General features: G+C 41.3%; 1 protein-coding gene across 3 annotated transcripts in view; it reads right to left on the bottom strand.

The window, feature by feature from the left end:
- The window catches only part of LOC129722555 (protein TIS11-like), a 33,808-nt gene extending 7,665 nt beyond the window's left edge, over positions 1-26,143 (bottom strand). Inside the window, exons 1-2 of one of the 3 annotated variants that reach the window (XM_055676086.1) lie at positions 25,688-26,143; positions 25,072-25,618 (exon numbers count right to left, since the gene is read on the bottom strand). In XM_055676086.1, the coding sequence (XP_055532061.1) occupies positions 25,072-25,131 (60 nt within the window). In that variant the 5' untranslated portion in view covers positions 25,132-25,618; positions 25,688-26,143. Of the gene's footprint in view, positions 1-25,071 lie in introns of all 3 variants that reach the window. The other 2 variants (XM_055676087.1, XM_055676085.1) reach the window with 2 other exon arrangements.
- Positions 26,144-26,445: the final 302 nt, after the last annotated feature.

Genomic DNA, 26,445 nt, shown 5'->3' with positions numbered 1-26,445 from the left:
GTTTGTCGCTAAACGATCGATGAATGAAAATAAAAGTTTAGCTCGTCGATAGTCAGCCTGCCGCGAAGCAGAACACGCGGAATCGCGGCCGATTCGGTTACTGCTGGTTCGGGTTGCCAGCTACGACGACGCTGAACGCTCGCGCACGGGGATACGTGTTTATGGTACAGCACTTGTATAATTAAACAAAGAAAATAAACACACTTGCCGCGGTTGACTGACTGGCTAGTTGGTTGGCTGAAAGACTGATTGAAGCAGCGCGGATGACGCTGTTCAGCGGTGTCGAGTTCTAAACGGCGAAATTGCGCCGAACGTTGTGCGGGAGTCGTACGTTTGCTGGAACGAAGCACTGAATGAATGATATGTTGGACTGGCTATGAATCACTTTTTAGAAAAGTTTTTTTTGTATTAAAAATAAAGAAAAAGAATAGGAAAAGCCGGGCAAACTGTACTTTTTACTGATATCTGAATCATGTAAATTTTAAGAAAATATCTTTTGGAGCATATTCTTCCTGGCTGTACAACAACTTGTCTAGATGGGGACTGCATATAACATTGGAGGTCTAAATATTTGTTTGCAAATCAACAATTAAGTCGAGACAAAGTCTGGAATTCCTGTTGACAAATGGTAAACATTTTATTTGGTAACATTTTAGCTATTAAATCTCTATGCCTGAACACTGTCAAATGTATTTTCTATGTACAGGAAAGCAGCACCTGTGGATAAGCCTTCAGATTTATTAGCTTGAATTATATTAGTTACTCTAAGTTACTGCTGAGTAGTCGAATGCCCATCGCGGAACCAAATTGCTCTCTTGCAAAAATTAAATTCTCATTAATATGTGTTGTCATTCTATGAAGAATTATTCTTTCAAAAAGTTTGCTTCTTTGAAGAAAGTAAACTAATTGTTCGGAAACTTTATGCTTCAGTTGGATTCCTTTCAGGTTTGAAAATTGTAGTGTTTAAATTTGTCATTTTGCTATTTTGTAGGAAAATATGCTAATTCGAAGCATCTTTTGTAAATTTTGATCAATTCAATAAAAAGTGCTCTCGGGAGTTCTTTTAATGGGGATAAAGAAAATCACATCATCTCTTGGTGCTTTCAAGTTTGCGAAGTTTTTGATAAAATATCGTATTCCATTCAAGTTTGTTGATTGTCCAGCACCTCTTCAGAAAGAAATTCTTGAGTGGTGATCTGAACATACTTTTGTGATACTTCATTATCAGTAGGACTTACAACTGCCAATATAAAAGATTGTTTGTTTTTTTGCACACAAGAGTAAAGGAAAGAGATGTTTCTGCTTTTGTCAACACGCATACTCTGACAATCTATATGAGAGTTACGTGAGTGTGAGTAGCCTTTAGAAGCTGTTTGACCTAAAACAATTGAAATAGAGTAAACGTCCCATGAGTGCCATTGAGTTATTTTTGAATAAATATATTTATAAATGAAAAAAAAAAAAAAACTTAACGTTTGTTTTCACTAAGATGTACACTTTCAATGTACATCTTATATTGTGGATAAGTTTTTTTTAAATGAAATTTTGATTCGATTCGGCAGGCAAACTCTTGACGGCAGCACTTCCCTGATGGCTTTAGAACCCAATTGAGTAAACTTTGAGACTTTTTCGAGCAGTGAATTACACACAAGAAGTTTGGTAAATTTATAGACCCCTTGGAATGACCAGGGGAATGACATTGTAATTACTATTTTTAATCCTAAGCTACATACAGTGTTGCAACGTAGCAAATAGCCAAGGGAATGATATCATTTCTAAATGTGGGAATCAAAAGCGGTATTTGTTCATGAGCAGCCAAACAGCAAAAATATTAAATATATAATGTTATAACAGCGCAAGCACCTTGCTGCTTGAGATATACGACAATGGACTATTATTCAGAAAGAAAAAAAATTGACAGCAACTGTCAGGTCACCCCGTTTTTTTTCGAGCACATTAAATGCAAAACAGGGCTATCTAATTCCACCATATTGCATGATCATATTAAATTAATACGAATGGAAATGAGATAACTTTTGTAACTGCAACTTTCGTTAAACTAATGTTTACTCTTTTCCTACGGAAATATAATCACGATTGTTTGTCAATGCGTTGTCTGTCCAATGTTTGAGGTGCAAAAGTCACAAAATCCACGTATGAGTAAAGACAACATTATCGAATCACAACAATAGATATCGATAACGCCCTCCTTGATTGAATTTCCGATGGAAAATCCCACCAGACTTTTTTTTTGGTTTGTTGGGAGACGATAGAATGAATCACCGAATCAGTATCGAAACGATTGGCAGTCGTAAAAACGGTCGCAACTTTGAAAGCACACCATAAACAACTGGTCTCTTCGCGTTTGTATAGTAAGCCCATTTTCAGTAGGAGGCTCGCTGTTGCTCGTCAATTCGAATTAATTCATCCCAATTATGACACATCGATTGGATGTGGCGAAGGGCGCACAACGGTAGGCAGAACGGACGGACAAGAAGACGATTCCCTTCTGCCACCGCCATTACCGGCGCCCATAATCAGCCGAGTCACGCAACAGTTGAGACACCTCTATTTCATTGTGGCGAGCTCAATTATTCGAGCTTTATTGTTATTACTACCATACTATTACAATGTGACCATGTCTATCTCTAATATGCCATTGTAGCGTGTCTCTGCCACAGCAACCTGACGGTTGGACGGATTTTGCTGAAAGCGAAATTTTTTGGTTTCACACGACACGGTGAGCGCTAGAGTACGAATTTGACAGCCTTTTTTTTTTTGAGTGTGAGTCTTCGACTAATTACCTACCGCTGCTGGTTTTTGTTTCACGAGCGTTTCGCATGTTCAACCCTCGATGGTTGTTTTTGTTGCTAAATATGTATCTTTTTTCCAATTCGGGCGCTCGAAAGCCGGGTCTCTTTGTTGGGTGTGTGTTGCGAAGCGGATGTTTGCGACCGGCAGACAGCCTGCCAGTGATGGAGTGCGTAGAAAATGTCAAGTTGTAAATCTTCCGACGTTAGTTGAAGTAACGAAACGAAAACAGGAATAATTTTTAGATAATTCATGTGCTTCGTAGGCATATTTGTTATGATAGCTGTTCTGTTTTTATTTCGAAAAGCGCCACATTTTCTGCCAAGGTCTAATTGGAACTGAAAGCAATAGAGTTTCATTGAGGATATCGATGGCAAAGGCGAACATTCTCAGCAGCATCGGTGAACAATAGCCAATATCGTTGAACGGCTCTTCAGCAGAGCGTACGCAACCGCCGTCCAAGGATTCGTAGTGCGAGGTGCTCAAACCTGCCACAGCAATTCCACAACTGGGGGAGACTGGCGTAATCACGTTTCTCTTCGGTCGGTAGCCATTTCCTCACGCCGGCCTTTGTTCCAAATTCCAAATGCCGAAACTCGTACAATCGTTGTTCAGCTGTTGGTTGCCTGCTGAATGGTGAGCAGCTGGAAAACAGCTTGAGCCTGCTAGCCGGACGGACGCGATGGTCATTGCGCCATACCGCGCTGCGCTGCGCTTTGTTGACGACCGCAGCGTGTGTGACCTTGGACAAACCGCGCTCCGGCGCGTACGCGTACTCCGCTCGGACTCACCCTAAAAAGTGTGTCTGTTTTTGCTATATTCCTCCGTTTCCTCCACAGTTTCTTCGCTGTTTGTTGTCGGCTTCTCCTCCGTTGGCGAGGTTTTGTCATTTTATTTTATTTTTTTGGTAATAGCTTCTCGCGCGAACGTCGAGTGGTGTGCAAAGTTAATTTCTTTGTTCGCGTCTCCGAAGAGCCGGTCATAAAAAACAAACTACACTCACACCCGTCTCCGTTTGCTGCTGCACTGGGTTACGAAACTTCCTCGTAGGTCTGTTTGTTTCTTTTCTTGCTGTATGTAGATGAAAACTCGTGACCTGGGCTCTTTCTTCCTGCATAAAGACCCAACCTCGAGTGTTGTTCCGGGTGGTGTAAATCACTCGCTTGACTGTCTGAAATGGCCAGCACGGTTCGTGACAGCTGATTTGAAGGACGTTACGCGACCATAAAACCAATCGGTTGACATCTTCATGTTGCAGAAGGCGTTTGCGAGGCTCACCTCCTTTACAGAGATCAATGCACTCGGGTGTCAACCGAAATAGGGGCTTGTGTGCATTGTCGTTAAATATTACCGTACATAATTATTTGCTCTCTTTGTCCGCTATTTCCTAGAGAAGTTACCGTCCGAACTCTCGGTTCTATAAATAGACGCCCACGTACGCGACGGTTCACAGCTGCTTGACCGACGCATTTGTTTGTTCGCTTTGTTTACATGTATGGCCATGCACAGACAGCCTCATCTGTCAGTTCGAAGCGATGCCAATCACTCGTCTCATCTCTTCCCTCTGGCCACGCTACATGGTACCGTAGATAAATGCAATTAAGCTTCGTTTAGCTTAATTCCGTCAGCTTTATGCACTCTGCTGCCCGCGGCTCAGGGCTGCCGTCCAGTGAAACGCCTTCGCAATATAATGCTGTAACCGATGGATGAAAGTTGAGTTTCTCTTCTGGCGAAAAGCCCGTTTTTTTTCTTTAATTTGTCCAGTTCCATTGCGCGCTTTGTTATCGCGCTGACAACCGGCGACCGTTTTTTGCTACGAACTATTAGTCATCGGAGACAATTATCCCTATAGTGCATACTATTGCTATCAGTTTGGCTTCGGTGCGCACCATCGAACTACTCCTAATGACATCGCGACGTTAAGGTTCTTGATGTTACGTTAAGCACTTGCCAGTTGCAGCGTGACAAAACCTTTGTTATCTGATTGCAGAAGTGGCAGCAATGGGGAATTTGTTTATACTTAATAATGGACGGCTAACTCAAAACAAGAGGATGCTAACGTGACTAAACCCACTCTGAACTCTGTTTCACGTATTGATTTATTCCAGATATAAGTGATTATTTGATGAATCTAATCTATATTTATTATCCTTAAGCTCGAATTACTCTTGTTTTCTAATCTACTACAAAAACGTTTGCCAAAATTACACTCTCAAAGCCTTTTAAACCAATCGCTTTATTCTCACCTAATTTGTAACAAAGGACATTTTTTTATTTAATATTTGAGAGTTTTTTCTAGCAAAAACAATGAAAAATTTTCAGTGATTATTTCCTCTAAATAATGCTGTCTTTGATTACTACGCATTTGCGTACTAGTTGGAAGCCCCTCGTTGTGCATCGGTTTTTAAATCAAAACTGCTCGAAATCACTTGAATAATCACCGTACGCAGGGGGAGCGAAAGAAGCCCCCGGGAGCAAAGCTGTACCGAGATGGACGACAAGAACATTAAGTTCATCCAGGTGAACCTGCATCATGCAAAAGGGGCAAGCGGAATCCTTTGTCGCAGGTTCACCAAAGAGAACATTAACGTGGCTATTGTCCAAGAGCCATGGGTGAACAAAAATAAAGTCTTAGGACTTTCAACAAATAAGGGTAAGCTCCTTTATGGTGATTCTGCGCATGCACCAAGAGCAGCGCTTTTGGTAAGTAGTAATACCAACTATACGCCAATTACAGAATTCATCGGACGGGATATAGTTGCTGTGCAAGTGGAACTGCCAACGACACGGGGAAAAGCAGAAATAATGGTGGCCTCCGCCTACTTCCCAGGGGAACTAGAAGAAGCCCCTCCCAGGGAGGTACAGGAGTTTATAGCACACTGCAAGAGGCAAAATAAGCAGTTCATCGTTGGGTGTGATGCAAACGCCCATCACACAATATGGGGAAGCACAGATATCAACAAAAGAGGTGAGTGCCTTTTTGAATATATACTAACAAATAATATTGATATATGCAATCGAGGTAATAATCCAACTTTTGTAAATGCAATTCGACAAGAAGTGCTCGACCTAACCTTATCGAGCGCTAAACTATCGGAAAAAATCGTCAACTGGCATGTATCTGATGAGATTTCTCTATCGGATCACAAGGGACTTAGTAACGGAAGTTTATAGAAACCCTAGAAAAACCAACTGGGAGCTTTTTCATTCAAAAATAGTTCGTGATGAATCTACCTTTGAAGGACAAATCCAGACAATAAAAGAACTGGAGGATTCATCACAAAAATTTACGAATAAAATCATAGCCCTTTATAACCAAAGCTGTCCAACCAAGACGCGAGTATCCAACAAAGACGCGCCTTGGTGGAACAAAAATCTAGAAAAACTGAGGAAGTTAACTAGAAGGTTGTTCAACAGAGCCAAGTTAACCTCAAATTGGGATGTTTATAGAGAGTCCCTTACGCAATATAATAAAGAAATTAGGAAATCACGCAGGAGGGGATGGAGATTAATGTGTGAACAAATTGAAAGCACCCCTGCGGCTGCAAGAGTACACAAAGCCCTGTCCAAAGATCACACGAATGGCTTGGGCAGAATAAAGAAGGACGACGGTTCTTTTACTACCGATTCTCTTGAAACACTCAATGTTATGATGGAGAAACATTTCCCAGGATCACGATCCATTCTAGAAGAAGAAACGCAGGACTCAAATGCGCCATGTGCTGGTTCGACTATCGCTAGGACAAATGCGCATTACATAGCCTGCGATATCTTCACAGAATCGAAAGTGGAATGGGCAATCAACTCATTCGAGCCCTATAAGTCCCCGGGATTGGATGGATTATTACCAATAATGCTTCAACGGTGTGGAATGGTAATAATCCATTCATAACCGAGATATTTAGGGCAAGCCTGACACTTAATTACATACCCACCAACTTGAGAAAAACGAGAGTTATCTTCATACCAAAGGCTGGGAAGCGCGACAAAACACTTTCAAAAGCCTTCAGACCATTTAGTCTAACCTCCATTATGTTAAAAATTATGGAAAAACTTCTTGAATATCACGTTAAATCAACGTACCTAAAAACCTCTCCGCTGAGTAGGTATCAGTTTGCATATCGAAACAACATGTCAACAGTGGATGCAATACATATGCTAACGACAAAAATAGCAAAATCTATAGATACAAAAGAAATCGCACTCTCTGCTTTCTTAGACATAGAGGGAGCTTTTGATAATGTATCCCATCACTCAATGTTGAACGCAATGGGACACCATGGGTTTGATACATATACCTCAAAATGGATTGAAACCATGCTGAATAGTCGTGAGATAACTGCAGTATTGGGTAATACTACCCTTACAAGGAACACAACTAAGGGATGCCCGCAAGGTGGAGTTCTGCCGCCTTTGCTGTGGTCATTGGTTGTAGACCAGCTGCTTAGAAACCTAACTGTGCTAGGTTTCGAAGTTGTCGGATTCGCCGATGATGTTGTGATTCTTGTGACGGGGAAATTCGACAGTACAGTATCGGAGAGAATGCAGTTAGCTCTAAACTATACTTTAGAATGGTGCAGACAAGAGGGGCTGACCATTAACCCCTCTAAAACAACCATTATTCCCTTCACCCGGAAAAGAAGGTACAACTTGGCGAGCCTGAAGCTGGGCGAGACTACACTGCAGCTTTCCACTGAGACTAAACATCTTGGAGTAGTTTTGTAGTAGATCAGAAACTCAGCTGGAATGCACATATTGAATATGTCATCGGTAAAGCTACGAGTGCCCTCTGGGCATGTAGCAAAGCTATTGGCATAACATGGGGCCTAAGGGTAAGTATGATCTATTGGTTGTACCAGGCAATAATAAGACCAAGAATAACGTATGCCTCGCTAGTGTGGTGGCCTAAAACAAAAGGACGCGAGGCCGAATTGAGGCGAGGCCGAATAGACGCGAGGCCGAATGGACGCGAGGCCGAATGCGATGTTGTACGATCGCATGAGATCCAATTATGTAGTTCAGATGTTATTATATTCCTAGAGAGTTTAAGTTGGGTATAATACCTTTCTTGAAATCATGCGGCGAAGACGCATAATCGAGGGCAAGGAAACGAGGCGGCACTAAGCCGCCGTGGTTTCCGCAGTCCGAGCCGGCCGCCGACCCGCCGTCGGAAGCGGCGGCCTCTCGCACCCAAACGACTGATCTACTGGTTTGCTAGATCTACTCAAACAGAGTTTTCTTCCCTTAGTTAAGTCCGAACGAGCGGTAGCGAGTAAGGACAGCATTCGCTCGGACAGCGAGTCGGCCGAAGGCCGCGAGTGTATTGCTTTTCAAATGACACTTTGAAGCGAAATACATGTTATCGAATGCTGTGTTGATGATGACGATAATAACACATTCCATATCACTTCCCCTTGGCCTTGTGTCCTTTCGGCCTAGCGTTTATTCGGCCTCGCGTCCGTTCGGCCTCGCGTCCATTCGGCCTCGCGTCCATTCGGCCTCGCGTCCATTCGGCCTCGCGTCCATATGCCTCGTGTCCGTATGCCTGCCGTCCATTATGCCTAGCGTACTATGCCTCGCGTCTGTATGCCTCGCGTCTGTATGCTTAACGGGGTGTCATCGGCCTACAGTGTTCCAGGCCGAAATATTTGCAATTTATGAATGTGCACAAGTCTGTTTGGCTAGGAAATACAGGCATGCTAACATATGCATTTTTTCTGATAGCCAAGCAGCACTTAAAGCACTAAAAGCCTTCATGCTCAGTAGAGCTACGCCAGTCTAAACGCTTTATAAAACCAAAGCCAGCAATTGCTTAGTTGAAATAAAAAGGGACTAAGGACAATTACCGGAATGTTTACAGGACACTGTCCAAGTAAGCATCACCTGAAACAGTCAGTCAGATGACGAAATTTGTCGTCTCTGCGGGTTCGAATGTGAAACCGCAGAACATTTGCTCTGCCACTGCAGTGCACTAATACAGCGCAGAATAAGAGCCTTTGGATAAGGAACTTTGGAGCCTTTTGAGGTCTGGTCTGCGAATCCTAATGAGGTAATACATTTCATACGAAATACAGTGCCTAATTGGGAGAAAGGGTGTGATAGGACAACGCCGATCACTTCCATCAATAGTGATATGTCTGCCACGAGTACCTAGACTAAAGAAGAGGTATACCACAAAAGATCAAAATAATGGTCGCAGTGGTCCAAATCTTACAAAAAAAAAAATCACTTGAATGACAGTTCGCTCATGTACGCACTGTCGTTCAAACGATTTAGAGTGATTTTTATTCTTCATTTAAAAATTGAAGGACAATGATATATTTTTTTAAATCACGTTTTGCTCAGAAAAATTCACTCTTTCAGCTGATTTATAAAAATCAGAAATTCCTATATAGCTAATCAACCCAATTGATTTGGTGACAGTAGATAACTGTGAAAATCACATCTTTGCCGTTGTAGACAATTCCAGCACCCAAGCTCATCACGAACTTGGAACTGTTTGATCCTCTGCTTCCCTTTCTAGCATCGTACCCCGGTGTACAGCCGGAAATACCATCATGGTCTCTCCGTTATTGTCGTCGTCTCATGCGCTGAACTTTCACACAACCCAACCCACGCGCGGCCAGACCAAGGGAGCCACGAACAACAAAAGCAAAAGCACCCTCCCCTCCTGAGATGCTGCGACTCAAACAACGTAATTGCGAAAACAAACGTATTTTCCGCGCAAAATGTGCTCTCTCCTCAGGCGGAAAATTACCTTCCCGCCCGTCCCCGGACGTCATTCGCTTTGTATATAGCCCAAAGACCTAATGATTGGAGAAGCGCGAAGTGATCGATATTGCATGGCCGGGGCCATTGAAAGCGAACCTGAAAATGACCGAACCGAACATAGTCTCTACTAGTTTTTTCTTCTTCTTTATGCCGGAGAAACGCTAGAGTTCACGCCGGTGCATTTTCCGCGTAGAAGACGAATGCAATCTGTAACACCAGCCGGGCTATCGTGCTGCAAACATGGCCCCCAGTTGGTTGAAGGAGATGGATTAGCCGGTTGTTTATGCAAATTTGTCTTCAACACAGGCGGATAAGGATTGTGTTTTGCTACTCGGAAATGGCGACCGGATCCGAGGGAAAGGTATGGCGAGCTTTATATATGAGGAAGGAAAATAAAGCAGCATTAAATTTAATTAAGTTGAAAAGGCGGAGAAGGGAATGTTGAAATAGGCGGATGTGCGTGCAAAATTGTTATATTGTTAGTGCACTTCGACTCCGCTGCTGCTGCTGCAGCAAAACAAGCACACGGGGTAGGAAATGCAAAAACTTGCTTGCGACGGAACGAGACAGCGAATGTAATAACGTAGATAAATTATGGTGGGTTTCGCCCGGCAAGTCGCGTGCAATCGTATATGCGATCGCGCGCGACAGCTCCGAGCAGGCAAAGTATCAATAAACAAAATCAATTCCAAAGAGACTCGAGCGAATTAAAACTATTTCTCCTATCGTTGCTCTGTCCTGCCGTTATTGCTGGTACCTCGGCTTTCCAGACCGAGAGCTGTCAGATGTTGGACGTGTTACGAACGCGTGCGCGGGCGAAACTGTCAGCCAGTTCAGCCTGATACTCTCCTCCGGAGTTATGCAAGCACACCAACGCGACGACGACGTCGGATGAGTCAGTAGTTTTTAGTTGCGGATTTTGTATCCGTGCCGGTGGGGACGAGTCGTTTGTTACGCAATCGTTCAGCACTCCAGAGATCGAAAGGTAGTGCAGAACTAGGTCTCTCGTAACTCCTGTGCAGTCATTATTTTATCAGCGAATCGCACGCTGACAGTACTCTGCTAGTGGCATCCTCGGAGCCGTTAAAGTGAAGTTGAAGTACTCGGGGGAAGACGAACACAACTTCGACATAAGCAGACCAGAAAAAAAGGTCGTCAAAGAAAACTATTACCTAATTCGAGAGGCTGCTGCTCTCTTGAACGGCCGTAAACGAACGAAAACGAGTTATGAAAAGCAGCCATTTATAATACCACACATTGCAATCCTTCAGTCTTCTCCTTGTCGACAGAGGGGGTTTCGTGTTTTTTCCTTTCGGTGTACGCTTGGTTTGCGGTTGACAGTGCCTCCAGCTTCCCCTACCTAGCAGTGCAGTCGATACTTTCGAGCGCTACTGTGCGGTGGATTTTAATACCTTCTCCCCGGCCGAGTGGAATGGTAATCGTAGGCGCAGATCTCGTTACGAGAGTCCGAATTGAAACGAATATATCACGGATAATTGCGACCTCTATTCAGGCAAGAACTGCTCGAGCGGACAAAGAGACGAATGCATTATCCGCACAATCCCTTCCATTGAAATGCAATCAGCGCGCGGCTCAGAATCTCCGGCCGGACGCAAACTCACAGCATTTCACTTTCCGTGCGCCGTAACTGCAAGCTTCCCTTGCGGGCGTGCGTGCGTACGTGCGTGTGTGCGTCTCTTTTGTGATTCGATAGTCGGTACCACAACCATCAGATTACGCATTCGATGTTTACGAGTGTACCCGCACTTTATATAGGTCAATGGAAACCGGCTGGGTTTTGTTTAGGCTTACGTGCGCTCGACTTGCGTGAGCCATCGCCACCGTCGTAAAAACGCAGCCAAATTCCCAGCGGACGGACCAGTTTCTCGGTGACACACTAGTCAGCTCTTGTTTGGCTTATAATTGTGGTTTGCTTTATGTTTTGATTGACGTGATTTTGAGCGAGAGACAAAGGAGGTCCAAGGATTTTTTTTTGTGTAACGCACACCACAAGTTTGTGGACTGGAACATCAATATTTTGTTCATTCATTTTAATTCAAACCAAAATTCGATAGACAAAATTGTCGCATCATTTTCATATCTATTGCAATGAATATGAATTTCTACAAATGCCTCTAAAAAGTACATGTAAGTTTGTAATAATGGTCTCCCAGTTAGTCTCGAGGTACGATGCTGGCCTAACAAGCCAGTCGTCGTAGGTTCGAGTCTCGGATCGGAAGAAGACTGTCAGTGTCAGTAGCATCGTAGTGCTAGCCTCGCAATTGCCCTGTAAACTAAACAGTTGGCTTGTCTGTGTAGTTGGAAACCTGTGTACAATAACCAGAATTCCAAATCGGAATGTAGCACCAAGGCTTTGCTTAAGTTTCTAGTAATTGTCATACCACAGGTTTTCAAACTCCGACGTCAAGCTCATAAAGTCAAAATGCATTGTCACGCACTGTGTCTGAAGTGCCAGATTATCAAACTTTAATGTACTGTCTTTCACCAAGAATAAGTTTGGGCGATTTCATTTTAAAACCGGCAGGTTTAAATTGATACGTATTTTTCATACATTTTTTCTATTGAACTATACTTTTTCTTCAAATTAACGCAGAGTTTTTAAGTCCGGGTGCGGATTTTCATTGATTCGCAAATATTTGCAGTTTTTTCATAGTATCTGCAGATTTATCGGAGTTTTCTTATATTTGCGCAGACTTTCTCAAAATCGTGTGTAGATTTTTGCCTATGTGAACGGATTTTTTTTCGAATGACGGATAGGTATTTTTCAGATTTCAAGCAGATTTTTCGAGCAGTTTCAGACATTTTTCAAAAACGTCTGGCATCTCTGGTTTTGACAGAGTTGAATCAAATGACGACTTGTGTTGTTGATTTTGGTAGATTGTGCAAAATGAAGAAAACGCTTGAGCAGAATCGGCTCAAAATATGTTTTTTTTTGTGTGTGTCAAAAAAGTATAATACGTATAGAACAGTGCTTCATTCCCAAAAACAACAAAAATAGTGGAATGTATCCCAAAGTTCTTTGCGGAAGCTGCTATTATATTGGAATATACGAATGTAAGATACAAATTACGAAAATTAATGTGCATCCATATCGAGTCCGCTGTTATACAACGGCCTCTACGAAGCATGTGGATTGCAGAATATGCTCCCTGACGCAATAAACACTACAGAAAAGAGATGTGGTCCCGGAGAAGTAAAAAGGGACCCTGTTCATAAAGGTTTTCTAGTGGTTTTTGTTTCTTAAATTTCGTCGAGGAAAAAATGCCAACAAAACTAGTAAGTTCAACAATCTTGTGACCAGACACGCGCAATTTGGTTGCGTTGGAAGACATTGTCGTGATCGACTAGCAAAGCAGGATATTTTGAACGAAGCTGGTCTTGAAGATATTCATCAAGATTTTTTAAAACGAATAAATAACAAAGTTTCAGAAACCCCTAAAAACTATGAACACTGCAAAACTAGTACCTAGAACGTGTACAATTTTTGGGTATAGTATTAGTATTATAGTATTAAATTTTTTATTTGAGTTCTTGGAACATCATTCACCACAACCTGTTACTTCGTGTAAGATAACAAAATTTAAAATATTTTTGTTTACGTTAGCTAAGGTCAGACTATATAAATATGAAGTTGATTGCATATATGAGTGGAGCTCACGTTAGCACAAGATATTTTCATTAATGTGTATACTGCCGCTCCAAGTATAACTGTCCCATATTCTGTGTAAACCTTATGGACGCTGGGACAGTTATGCTTGGAGCGGCAGAATACGTAATGCTCCAACGAATGACGCAACTTTTTAGTTGGCCGTCTCGTGAATCCATGCAGAATTCCATGCCAAAGTGCTTCAAACGACGTTTCGGAAACAAAGTGTCTGTAGTTATTGATAGCTTTGAGGTACTCCTCGAAAAACCTAGTGATGTTTTACAAGCTGCTCAAATGTGGTCTAATTATCAGGTTGCGCCATAATTATTGCAACAAAAGTTAATTTACACTAATTACTCTTAACTCAAAAATAATTTTTTGTGATTAATCTACCTAAAAGTGAGAAATGAGTTTTATTTTGCTCATTTTTGCATATAAAAATCCACTTTGCTGAGTAAAGCTCTAGCACATATCGTAAGAAACAACCTTGTCGAAAACACCATACTTGTATCTGGTCATTTAAATGAACTATTGTGAAGTTTTCTCTAGAATGCCCTTTAAAATCATTTTTTAATATGACTTTTTATAGTGATTTTCTAAAATTTTTAAATGTTTCACAATGTTGTTAACTACAATAAAACACACAAGTTCACCGTAGAACGTTCATGTTTATCTCTCAAGTTTATTTAGTTATTAAATATTTTTATTAAAATAATGCACTTATTTATTTACAAATATCTGCACAGGAGACAGCGAGAGACAAATACCTATATATATATATTTAATCTGCAGATATTTGCAGGTTTTAAAGATATCTGTTAGTAAATTAGTGTATTGTTTCAATAAAAATCGTCAGTAACCGACGAAATATGAAAGATAAAAATAAACTTTTTCGGATGAAATTGTGTGTTTTGTGATAGCAAACAACAATGTAGAACATTGGAAAATTGTAGAAAATCACCACTAAATGTTATATTAAAAAAAAAAAGATTTTTGGTGGCCATCTGTAGAAACCTCCACAAAAGTCCAAAAAAAGGCAGATAGAAGTATGGTACCTTTGAGAAAGTTGTTTCTCATAAAATGTGTAACAACTTTGCCGAACAAAGTGAATTTTTATATGCAAAAAAGAAAAAAGTAAAATTCGCTTCTCACTGTTTAGTGGATTAATCACAAAATTGTAACTTCTATAAAATGGAGAATAATTAATGGATCAACTCCCCTGGAGACACTATGGCTCTAAAATCTAGTTTTTGGGTCAAAATAATTTCGATCACATTTTTGCAGCTTTGGAAACAGTGTGCGTTGGATTTTTTCAAGCCTAGCCGATTTAGAAAGGTAAAGAACTAAACTAACTTTCGGTGAAAGGAAATCCGAGGTACCTACATTAAAGTATAATAATCCTGCACTTCGGACACAGCGTGCATCATAGAACTGTGTTTCTTTAGCTAAATTCAAATGTACATAGCTTTGACTCTAGTTATGTACAACGAAAAACGTAACTTTTTGTTTATTAAAGTGCGTTTCTAATTCCTTTCTCGTGAATTGTAGAGCACACTTTTTGTGATGACTGTGGATCAATTTTCACTGTCAGTAATAGGTCTTCAGCTAAAACTTGTAAACTGTGAATTTCAATTTCAGCACGAGCGAAAAAAAAATGAAAATAACTCTCAGCTCCAATCAGTTGACGGTAAAAATGTTGACTGGCAGCATTACTGTGATTTCGCACATAATGTTTATGACTGACTTCGTATCACATAACAATCATTCGAGAATCGTATTTGAAAATGCTATTTTCAAGCTTTCGATCCCAGTAAACCATCGTAATTAACGGCACTCTTTGATGGTTTCGTTTCAGTATTGCTTGTTACATGCATTGTGATCAATGTTTCACGAAAGAATCGTAAACGATTGCGTGATCGCAATGATTTTTTCAAAATGTTGTTTTGCAGGCAGCCAGGATTTGTATACTAAAAATTCACCGTGATACACCCTGATGATTCTGGATGATTTCAAATATCACATGCTAATGTAACATGCTACAATTTCCGGAAGTATTGGCGATACCAATTGACTTCGGTGAGCAATTATCTGAACGCAATCTCACGTTCATTTGGATCCATAATTTCGTACCACTGGCGATAATTTTTCCATCATTCTTGTGGTTATTGGTCGTAATTTTGAATAATTCAGTCTCCTTTTATGGTTTTCGAGACAATCAGAAGCGAAAAACAATCAGTAGTGTTTCTACAAAGAACTTGCACGCGAGTAAGAATGATTGAAAGATACATGTTGAATAAAAGAATACATTTGCATGAAATATTTGCATGCGGATGACACTGCTACTGTGTAAAGTTCAGCAATTCAGTGTATCTCCAGTGTTGATATTTTCTTAACTGACATATGAGGGCTTTTTGTTGATTTCAATCCGTAAGCCGGGTTGACCTCCACGCTAGTTAGTTTCATTCTTCGTTCAAAGTTCTTAGAGATCACACGCTGCGAGCTTCGGTTTAGACCTGTGTTCTTACCTGTACGTAGAAGGGAAAGAAACAAACACACAGCGAGTTAGTGATTTGCAGTCATATTTTGAGCGTGAAGCAACTTTACGAGGTAATATTTTGCAACGACCCACCTAACCCCGGATAGAAGCGCTTCAAATTTCACTCATAATGCACAGTCGAGTACACAGCCCATAGAATCAGCGGAGCTTGAAGCAGAGGAAAAACTGGAAATTACGACTCGGATAGAAGAGCTTAGTAACAGGTGAGTACATATGTGTATGTTTTTTTTTGAGTGAGTATGTGTACTTGATGAATGTTGATTATGGATAGCCAACACGCAAAAAAGAAAAACAACAAAACACACCCAGTCCAGACCCCTCGAAGGGGCTCTAAAGGAGGAACGGAGAAGCGAAAGAACAATTAATTTATGCAATTTAAGTTTCCTCCGACGGCGAACCGCCCCGTCCCGAGCCGAGTTCGCGAAGAGAACGGCTTGGCAATTAAACTCTTACTTTTTAATGAAAGATGAGAGTTTGGATGGGAAGAGCTTGGCCGTAGCGGTGGTGGTCTGACTGAAGGTGCTACTAGGTCGAAGCGAATTCGGAGCGCAAAATGTAGTTAAAAGAAGAGGAAAACGCCGAGATTTAATAACGCGCTCGCGCTATCTGCTGGAGCTCGACGGCGGCGGGGTCCGAACGGATGATGGGCGGGCAAGTTCGGAAATTGCATAATCGTTCAATTGAGAGCGCCCGAAAACGAATGAATAACCGAAAAGCATAAAACGCGCGAACACAAAGCAAAAGATGATGGCTTCATAATGAGTACTCTCGTCGTTCATGATGAGTGGCGCAAAGCACGGGCACGTCAAGAAGTGATGGATGCCCTCCGCCAGTCTATACACGCATGCGGCTTGAAGTACATACACGGAGTGTAAGAGAGCGTGAAAAATAGCAACATGAGTAGCGAAAAAAAATATACGACGCGAATCTAGGTCTATTATCTAATCGCGGAATCGAGGTGGTTCGACCAGTGCTGTTAAGGCCGCTGCAGCTGCGTGAAAGTTATGCAATATCACCACGGCTGTGGGCCACGATGCATATCAGCGATCGAGAGCGAGAGAAAGAAACCACTAGTCCGGTTTTGGGTTTGGATATTTGGTTTCAAATCTAGGCCGAAGCTGGCGGCCTGTTTCTGAAGGTGAACTCCAAAAGGTGATAATGAACTACTAGTTCACCGAACCGACAGCAATTAACGGTACGATTGAACAGTAAGAACCACAAACATCGAGGACACCTGTTACAAAACAGGGTTGACCCTCATAAATCAGCGCTCTGTCGTTTGACACGATTTGTCCGCAAGTACCCGGTGCACGTTTCGGAATTTCTGCTGCTCACTTAACGGCACTCGGAAGAAGACTTATCGTGGGAACATTACGCCCCCTAAAATGTTCGACAATACAGTCGCATTCATTTCCCCCTCTGTACACAGATAAACAACAAGAAGCATATGGGATTACCGATCCGGGTGCAGCAGTCCTGACCCGTATCTGGTGGTTAAATACTGAAACACCCGCATAGTTCGATATCGGTTGGTTTTTCGGGTTCACGAAGGGAGAAGGTTTCCCGTTTCCCAGCGTGCAAAGCACGCAAGGGGAACAGACCTTTTCAAGGTTCTACCCCCCGAGCAGGCGATCGCCGGTTTGGCAATTCAAATTTGATGAAGGTCGCACGGCTGTCGCCGCTGCACACTCAAATGCAGGTCGCCGACGAATGTGACTTTACGAACCGGAGCTTAATGCGGAGGGAAATAAATTCCTTGACTCCTGGTGGCCTCGGAACGTGCGCGGCTGGATTCGGGATCGAAGGTAGCGGCAAAAATTACGCAATTTGTTCCCTTCGTGGGGGTAAAACGGTGGTTGGCAGGAAGGAGCAACGTGCGCACCTCGCTGGATGGTTCTGAGTCATCGTCGAACTAACCTTTCGACTGCCACTAGGCAGTCGCAGCGTAGTTCTAGTCAACAAGGCTGAAAAAATAGCACAAAAGTCAGTATTAAATAATGATAATGAATGTTTCTAAATGACCAGATTGTGGATAGGACCGGTGTTGCCGGTCGATAGGTGCCTTCGCACTGGAAACGACTTGGCGGGGACGATAAGAACAGCGCGTTTAAGCTGTTGCTGATGACGCCGCCGTCGTCGTCGTCGAGACTTCCGTGTGTTCTGTTTTTGTCGCGTAGCAGAAAATAGAGAACAAGAAAAAAACAGCTTCGGGTCACCAACCACCCGGCGGCGGTCAAGACTTCCCGTACCGGGCAGAGCGCGTTGGCTGCGAATGTTCAAGGACGCACAAATAATTAAGACTGGAGCCGGGTGGGAACAAACGTTCCTATGAATGATTTCTATGATTATGATGGCAAGTTGTTGGAAGGAACAATGTACCGTTTTAAAAACTGGTTGAATAATTTCAGCCCGCGTCGTTTTACACCCTTCACAGCTCGCGCTATCAATTACGCTTAATTTTTCCGTGGAAATATCGGTGCAGCAGCCGCCGTTGCCAGAGGGACAAAATTTCACTTTCATTTCACCAACCAAACACATACGAGGCGACGCTGGCTGCTGCTGGTTAATTTGACAGCCCTGGTTGGCAGTCTTAGTCAATAAGCAATGACCAGCAGCTCGGCCCGATTCGGCACGAACAACAACTCGAGCAATAATCATCGTCATCTGGTGTGCCAAGCCATTAAAGTAATAAATGAGTGTGAATTTAAATAAACGGCCGCTCGGGTTGAGGGCGAACAGCATCCAGCAACGCGCATAGGTTGGCGCCAAACGGTCGCCACTAGTCCCGGCGCTGTGGATCCAGTTGCGGCCCAGGGGTCCCAGTGTGATTTGCAGTGTGTTTGAATAAAAAGCAATTAATAATAAGGAAAAGTACTGCGAAGCCTTGTTTGCGGACGCATTGCGGAGTTCCGGGTCCCTTCCTGTCTGCCTGCCCTATAGCGAAGCAAGCGTGAAACAGGGAGAGGGGGCGAACCGACCGGCCTGCAGGGATGTGATTTTGAACAAGACTCAATTTCTTTTCATTTAATTCAATTCTCAAATTGAGTCCGCTAGTGCGCTTGGGTAGCGGCGGAACTTTTCTTCATCACTTGTCTTCATCAAGCTCAATTTCAGCTAGTTGAGCCAGTTCTCGACACAAATCGAACCGGACAACGACGGCTGAGTGGTTCGTGCGAGTGCGAGTACAGGCGGCCTCACTCCGATACTCTGTAACTATTGACGTCAGGTTCTATGGCCTGCCACTGTGGGCTGCCTACTAGGTGCTAGACGACAATGTCCTTTTAATGCGTTCCGAGGCACTGATTGAGATCAAGAATTTTTCATCGCATCCATGGAAATGGAAACTCGTCTCTGCACAACGCACCGGCCATAGCTGTCGTATCACGTTTTGAGGTGGTTCTGGGCATCAGATCAAGATCTTTCTGCGGCCAGATTGCCAAGAAGACCACCACCGAACGCATTTGCGACGGTGCTATATCAGGTAACGTGTAATACGAAACCTCGACGGACTGGTTTTTTGCTGTCTACTGGTCTACGCGGCCGGATTGGGAACTCACAGCGCAGCGGTAGATCGAGCGAAAACCTGTTATTAGTCAACCGGAGCGGCCTCCCCCGGTAGTAGCTGCAGCACACAACAAGTGTATCAAACCCGCATAATATAATTAAGTCATATCGGGGGGAGATCCGAAAGGTGCTGTCAGTTTGGCCGGCTCGCACAGAACGCTCCTCCGCAGAGGCTCTGCAGCTCTGATTCCTATCGTCGGAGTGGGCGTTTTGAAGTAATAGCCGTCCCATCGATGGAGTAAGCCACGCAAAAACCACTCTCAGTCGCAGTGAAAGTTATTTATTTGTCCGACAAGTTACTGCAAAAGTGCCAGCCTCAATCTAAAAAGTTCAGACGCTAGTGGTAGTAGTAGTAAAAACTGTCACCGAAAACCGCAACATCGATCGATCGACAGCAGCAGCAGCGAAGGTTTCCCCTTATACACGTATATTTATTATTTTTACGGTTTGGAAGAAAAAAAATTGAATAACAAGAGAAATTATGCAAATTTTACGCGTCACTTGACTGCGACTGCGCCATCCAAAAATTGCTGTTTTAAGGCGGACTGACGAAACGCTTGTTCGGGAGACTCAGACTGTTTACTGTTCAGACTCAATTTCGGTCCGAACCGTAGAAAAAAGTGTTGGACCGTTAAAATCGTACGGTCGATTGGCAACTTGGTGGGGTTTCCTGCGCACTGAGGTCAAGTGGTAAAAGTTGTTGGTTTTGAGAACTGTAAAACCATAAAAGTGTGTTGACAATTCATGGCTGTTACCTAATGTGTGCATCGCCCGGTGGAACAGATTACAAAACGGCCGGATGAGGTGTTTTTGGGCGTTCGCAGATGTTTGCTCGAAGTTGCTAATTTTGCGATGACGCTGGAAATAATTTTTTGTTTAGTTACTATAAGTTTAACGTTAAAAATAAAAATTCAATTTTCGTTCCTCGCCTTATAAGATTTTTCTTTTTTGGAACCATCAAATTGAAGTCTGTACAGTACAAAGATCACAAAAATGAAATATTAGAAAATCTTCTTTCGACATGTAGTTTGGACTCAGTTAAAAAGCTTCATACATGAACAAAATACAACAAAATTCACAGCCGCAGGGGTTGTATTAAATAATAACGTAGGACTTAATAATGTTATTAAAAGGAGTTCATAGTTACAAGGTTAAAAAGTCCATTTAAGAAAGGCGTAGTTGTGAGTGCAAATTTATAGCATCAGGGCAAATATATTCTATCCTCAATTTTCGATACTATGGCTCTAAATGAGAAAAAAAGACACTCTCGCGCCAAAAACACATTTTTATGCCAAGATAATGTCGAATCTTGGTTTAGAGTCCCAAAGTGATAGAAAAACTTGCTTGGACAGCGTCTGTATGTAAGTATGGAGTCGCCCCACTGCGCGTCGGCAGCGACAATGTAGTTTTCACTTGGCTGCACACAAATGGAAATCGAGTTCTGCTGCACTGATAGACGACGATACACCATCGCACAGTGGTCCAAAAAAGCAAAAATTGGAACTTAATACCTTAGCGCCTTTCACTTTCATTCTGGCTCAATAATGTCTTCGGAACAATTGCTGATATGAGTAACCCGCATATTATATTAAATTGCCAAAAGTTATGAAAAATTTACTATATTAAAAATAAAATAAACAAGCTCTTTTGTGTTAAGAGATAGAGGAATGATTCGTTTGGCAAAGATGTAAAGATTTCAAAGTATGAAACTTTGCTGAACAAACCAAATTGCTGTCTTCATTGAGTAAAAAGTTGAAATTTTTCTTTGTACTTAACTTTTGTTAGTTGCATTTTACCAGAAAATGTTCGGAGAAATTTTTGGGACACACAAAACATACATTTTTGCCTAAGACCGTACATCTCCAGGACTTTTTCTTATAAAGTTACAGCATATTTCATCTTATTTTTTGATAACTTCAAGAACATATAGAGTAAAAAGGGGTAAGTGGAATCATTATGTCAATACTTTTCTTCAAAGTTTCACTTAAGTACTACAAACTGTTAGAGGTTCCATTTGTCCCAATCCATCCCTAAAAGCTTGAGTATAAAAAACTTAACTTTGAGTAACTTGCTTAAAATTTTCAATAAAGTAAACTTTTCATAACTTTTTTATATTTATGATTATAGGAGTCATTCATACAAACAATTGTTCCGGAGACACCATTAAACTAAGAAAAAGGTGAAAGGCGCTATGAACTTTAGTTCCACTTTTCGCGTTTTTGGACCACTGCGCAGCGCTCTATTTATTCATGATTCGGTGTGGCACAGCTGCCTGTGCCAGCATGTCTTCCTTCAAGACATCACTTTTAATTACATTCTAACAGCACAAACTCCTCAAGAAAGCATTACCTTCGAGACATCAAAATAGTCTAGGCTTATGGAAGCAATCCTTAGTTGACATATTGGGATGAGTAGATTTTGTCATTTTTTTCGCCACTGATATGGAGGATCATAATGTATGTTTCAGGCGTGCTCGCACCTTGAAACTTTTCATCCATTTTAATTGCTGAACAATGAAGTAGGTAATAATGATAACTTAAGTATCAAAAAATTCTCCATCATTTTATCAATCTAACGCCTTGTAGGATCAGGCGGATATAAATCGGAAAAGCCTACTGTCGCCTCTCTATTTCTCTGTATTTTTTTAAAAGGAAGTAGACACTTCAACTAATAAAAGTTTCAAATTTCAGGACTGTAGCAGGCAAAAAAATTTTTTTTTATTATGATAACAGGATTACTGATAAGTGTATTATATTCCCCTAAACGTTATTGATGAAGGTTTCTGAAAAACGGGTTATGTAGCTTATCGGCTTATGTTTTTTTTCATGCTTCAAGTGTCTACCAACAATTTCGAAAGAGTCTGCGATCACCTGCGACCAAGCGTTTAAGACCGTTTTAAAAATTTTTGGTTTTCGTAGGAAATATACAAAATCGTGTGGTTATGAGGCTTTATGGGTAGAAAAAAGAAGATAAAGTATAACAAAAAGAAAAAAAATGAGAAAAAATCATTATTTTAAACATTGTTGGTCGGCATCTTTTTACTCCCAGGAGTTTCCGGGCTGCGTCCCAGTTTTTTTCATGTTTCGGGTATCTACTAACAAATTCTGAAGAGTTTCGCTGCGACCACCTACACCCAGGTGACTGAAACGTTTTGAAAATTTTTGGTTCTCTAGCAAATAAACAAAATCAAACATATTGCACCCAACTTTAAGACTGGACGCCCTAATTGGCAAATAAAAACTACGAGGCTATTTTTTTAGGCTGGCGACCAATCTCTGTAAGTTTGAGCAAAATTAAAGTACTCAAAATTTTTTTTGGTCTTCGAATTCCTGTATGTATATACGTATTCTACCATATCTCCGGAATGCCTTGACCGATATTCATTAAATTTGACATAAATGTTCCTTACACATTGGAGGTAACCAAAACTGTATGAGAAATGGGAGGGAAGCCACTAAAACGGGAGAAAAGATTGAATTCCGAACAAGTCAATGTAGAATTTATACTTTTCATTAAAAAAATACACGCCTCAATCAAAATTTGACCGCAATACAGTCACGAAAGATTTTAAGCAACTTGTTTTGATCATTACAAGAAAAAAAAAATACCGAGAGTTGAAAAAATGCTGAGAATATTTTTGTTTGCTTGCTTGTATGAAAATGTTACTGGAGTGCAACGACATATTGATTATTGCCGTTTAAAATATTCCATTCCGACGTTACACTTTGTTTTCAATTTCCGCAAAATGTACCCCAACACAATGCGATAAGACGTAGTCCTACGTCAGAAAAACCGGAAATCAGTTGATACTACATAAAAACGTGGAACATATTCATTTTTCATGTGGCGAAAATCAAGTGAGTGACGAACAGCAAAATCCAATGGAAATCTACTATTCGAATTTCGTTTAGCGGTAGGGCTCGAAAGTTTCGTCTTCTCGAAAAAAGTTTTCATGCAAAATTTAAAAAAAAAGTGCGCAAATAGTTGTTCATGATATTTTTGAAATTGATTTCCTTTATGCCTTTATGCCAAGCTAAAAACATTAATCCGAATTCGAAATATCAGCTATTAGTAACTTTATTTCATAGGTTTAGAAAAATATAATTGGTTTGACGTGAAAGAAAATTTTGATATTTACATGAGAATTTTGATTCAGTATTTGAATTTTCAAAAGCTTCCTCACAAAAACTAATTTTATGGTTTAATGAACATTTCACTCCGCTCTGTCAGTTTCATATGATAAGTTTTACAATCAAATCTCGCTAAAGTATATAGGAGCAGACCTTTAGAACAGGCTAAGCTACGGATGGATCTTTTTTGTTTTTTTTCTGCTCTTCCCTTTCCAAAAGAATTATTTCTACAAAAAAAAAAAAAAAATTATATCAGTAGTCACATTTTAAATTGTTCTAGAAGTTCACATTATGAATCGGGCTCCTGCCACAGCCCACAAGCGGATAGTTTATGCGTAATAAATGGTCCAAAAAGTTGAACCTATTCTATACTAAAATTACGACATAGGTCTTCAAAATAGTGATTTAATAAATTCTTCAATTCATTTCTTAAAATAAATTCTTCACTTCGCTGAAGTGGAGTAACATGTGGCTTAAACTGTTTCCAAAACAATCTTGAATATTGTGAACCACGAAAAAACATAAAGAACCTTTGGTGAGTAAACCTAAGAAATGATCCTAGCAATTTATACTTTTGAACTTTGAGGTTTATTCAGCAGCTTGAATAGTTGGTCAGAACATTGTGAAGCTGAATCATGTTACTCAAAAGTAAATAAATAAAAACACCCTGATTTTTTTAAAGCACGCCACTTTCTTCCATTCTACACCTTTACTGAATTCATGGCTTCATAATAGAGTATATTCGTAGAATCAATTTAGTAATAACAAATAAACCGCAGAGTAAACAAAAAAACTGCTAGAACAAACTTTATTCGATAAAATTCAAAGAATACAAAGGCTGTTCAGTCTGATTCAGAAGCTTTTGAGCTAGGTAGTGCGAATTGATCGCTAATTGACAAACTACCTAAAGAACTCACCAACCAGTGAAAATGAATTTATTTTCACAACTCGGGACGAAATCACTAGTGCACTAGACTGCGAAGGCGTCAATTTAGTGACTAAAGTTTACGAAATTTGTTCAATTGCATTTTGTGTAACATTTTTTGCACAAAAAGCACACGAAAAATTAAACTCAAAATTCCAGGCCATTTAAAAGGTTTCTTTTATATTTTTAATTTCTCGTTAAGCAGTTTTTAAATGTATGAAAATTTGTATGAAAAAAGTTAAACCATAGTTATGTAGTAGTTATGACGTAAGTCTGAGTAAGGGAATTGGATTCAAATTGTTGGAAAAGTAATTTGACAATTATATTTATATTATATTATATTCTTTTAAAAACAATAAACTAGAATAGCTAAACTCGAGTTCAACCTCGCAAACAGCCTTCCCATCGAAAGACCTTAACGACACCACCGAATCCGATCGTCGTCGTGACGAACTTCCGCCCCAAGAGCAAGAATAGATCAACAGGTTGGCTGTGGTTCTGAATGCTGCACAAGCGCACACAGCCACAGCGCTAGCCACCGAAACATGCTGCATGGAGACTTGAATGCTTCTACCCAGTAAACCCTCTAGAACCACAGCAAAAAAAAAAAAAAAAACACAAAACAACTTGCGGGAGGAAAGCTTACCTTCAGTGTGAAATCACCAAAGTCGTAGAACGCCCCGGTGTGCATAATCGCGGTAGACATTCTCCGTGTTGTTGTTCTTGTTTTCTTCCTGCTGCTGCTGCTGTTGCTGCTCTTCCTGCACGGTTCGTTGCTGGCTCTGGTAAGCAGGTAAGCAGGCGGGACAGACAAGCCGGCTATTAGGGCACTAAAATCTCACAGCACACTTTATTTTCGCGATTTCGTCGCTTGCGCTTGAGCCGGACCCACAAAACGCGCGAGTGGCCGAGGGGCTTGTCAATTCGCACAACTGGCACTTGTTGCGAAATTTCACTGTTTTTTTCTCTTCTGCTCCCGTTTCTTTGTTGGTGGTGTTGTTGTGTCAGGTAATCAGAAAATGCACTATTTTTGCGAATCAGCAAGAATAATTTTCTCTTTCGCTCACTGCACACTTGCACTTTTTTCTTTATTCTCGACAGGCTATTTTCCGCCACACAATTTTCTTTTCTTCGAATTGCAAACTTTCGATTTTTCTTCTTCTATTAATCGGGTAATCACTCTTCTTCTTTTTCTGCAAAGAAAAAAAGAAAGAAATCAGAAATCACTTCTGGGCTGTAGCTGCGACTTGTATCAAGCTCACAGTGTAAACAATTTGTGATTGGTTCTCTATTCTGTGGCGGTTTGTTTCACCGATAATTTTTGACCGGTCGTGCAAAAACTACAGAACAAACTCGGACGACGTTCTCTACGTACTTCTTGAGGGCTTACGACGAACGTGGTTTCGAATCTTGCGGAGGCGAACACAGGCAAGAAATTCCTTTTCTTTTTTTCTGCTGGCTAATAATGGGTGCGGTTACCGGACGAAATTCCGCGCGAAAACTGAGTGCGGCTTTTCGACGAGTGTCCGATTTATTAGTCCTACAAACTCTTCTTTACTTAGGTTGGGTAGGAAAAGTGAACTTGTAAAATCTTTGTCTGATAATGTATGCCTCCACTGCTGCCAGTTAGCTCATGAAGAGAACACACGGGTGTAAAAATGGCTACCTCTACTCTGTACGCCGCTCGATCCAAAACTGACTTGAGTTTGACTGGAATGGTGTGCCGATATGACCAGAGCCAGGCCCAGCGTAAAACTGCAAAAGCCAGTGTGAGAGGGAGAGAGCGAAAAGATAAGTAGAGAGCGTACACAGCCGGTAGTCTCTCACGCAGGCAAAACAAAAACATTTCATGCGCCCAGTGGTGGGGAGACAGCTGAGAGCGGCGCGTAGCGCTAAACGCATTTCCCCTTCGTCGGAGATTTTTACTACGGTTCTACAATTCCTAGCGTGGACGGCATCGGCGCGGCATGGTGAGCTACAGAATTTCTGCAGAATGAAGTCGTGTTTTGTTTGGCTTTCC

The sequence above is a fragment of the Wyeomyia smithii genome, chromosome 2 (genome assembly GCF_029784165.1).
Source record: "Wyeomyia smithii strain HCP4-BCI-WySm-NY-G18 chromosome 2, ASM2978416v1, whole genome shotgun sequence".
NCBI classification, from domain to species: domain Eukaryota; kingdom Metazoa; phylum Arthropoda; class Insecta; order Diptera; family Culicidae; genus Wyeomyia; species Wyeomyia smithii.
Note: the sequence above shows the minus strand (reverse complement) of the source record. Positions and strands in the feature narration are given on the sequence as shown.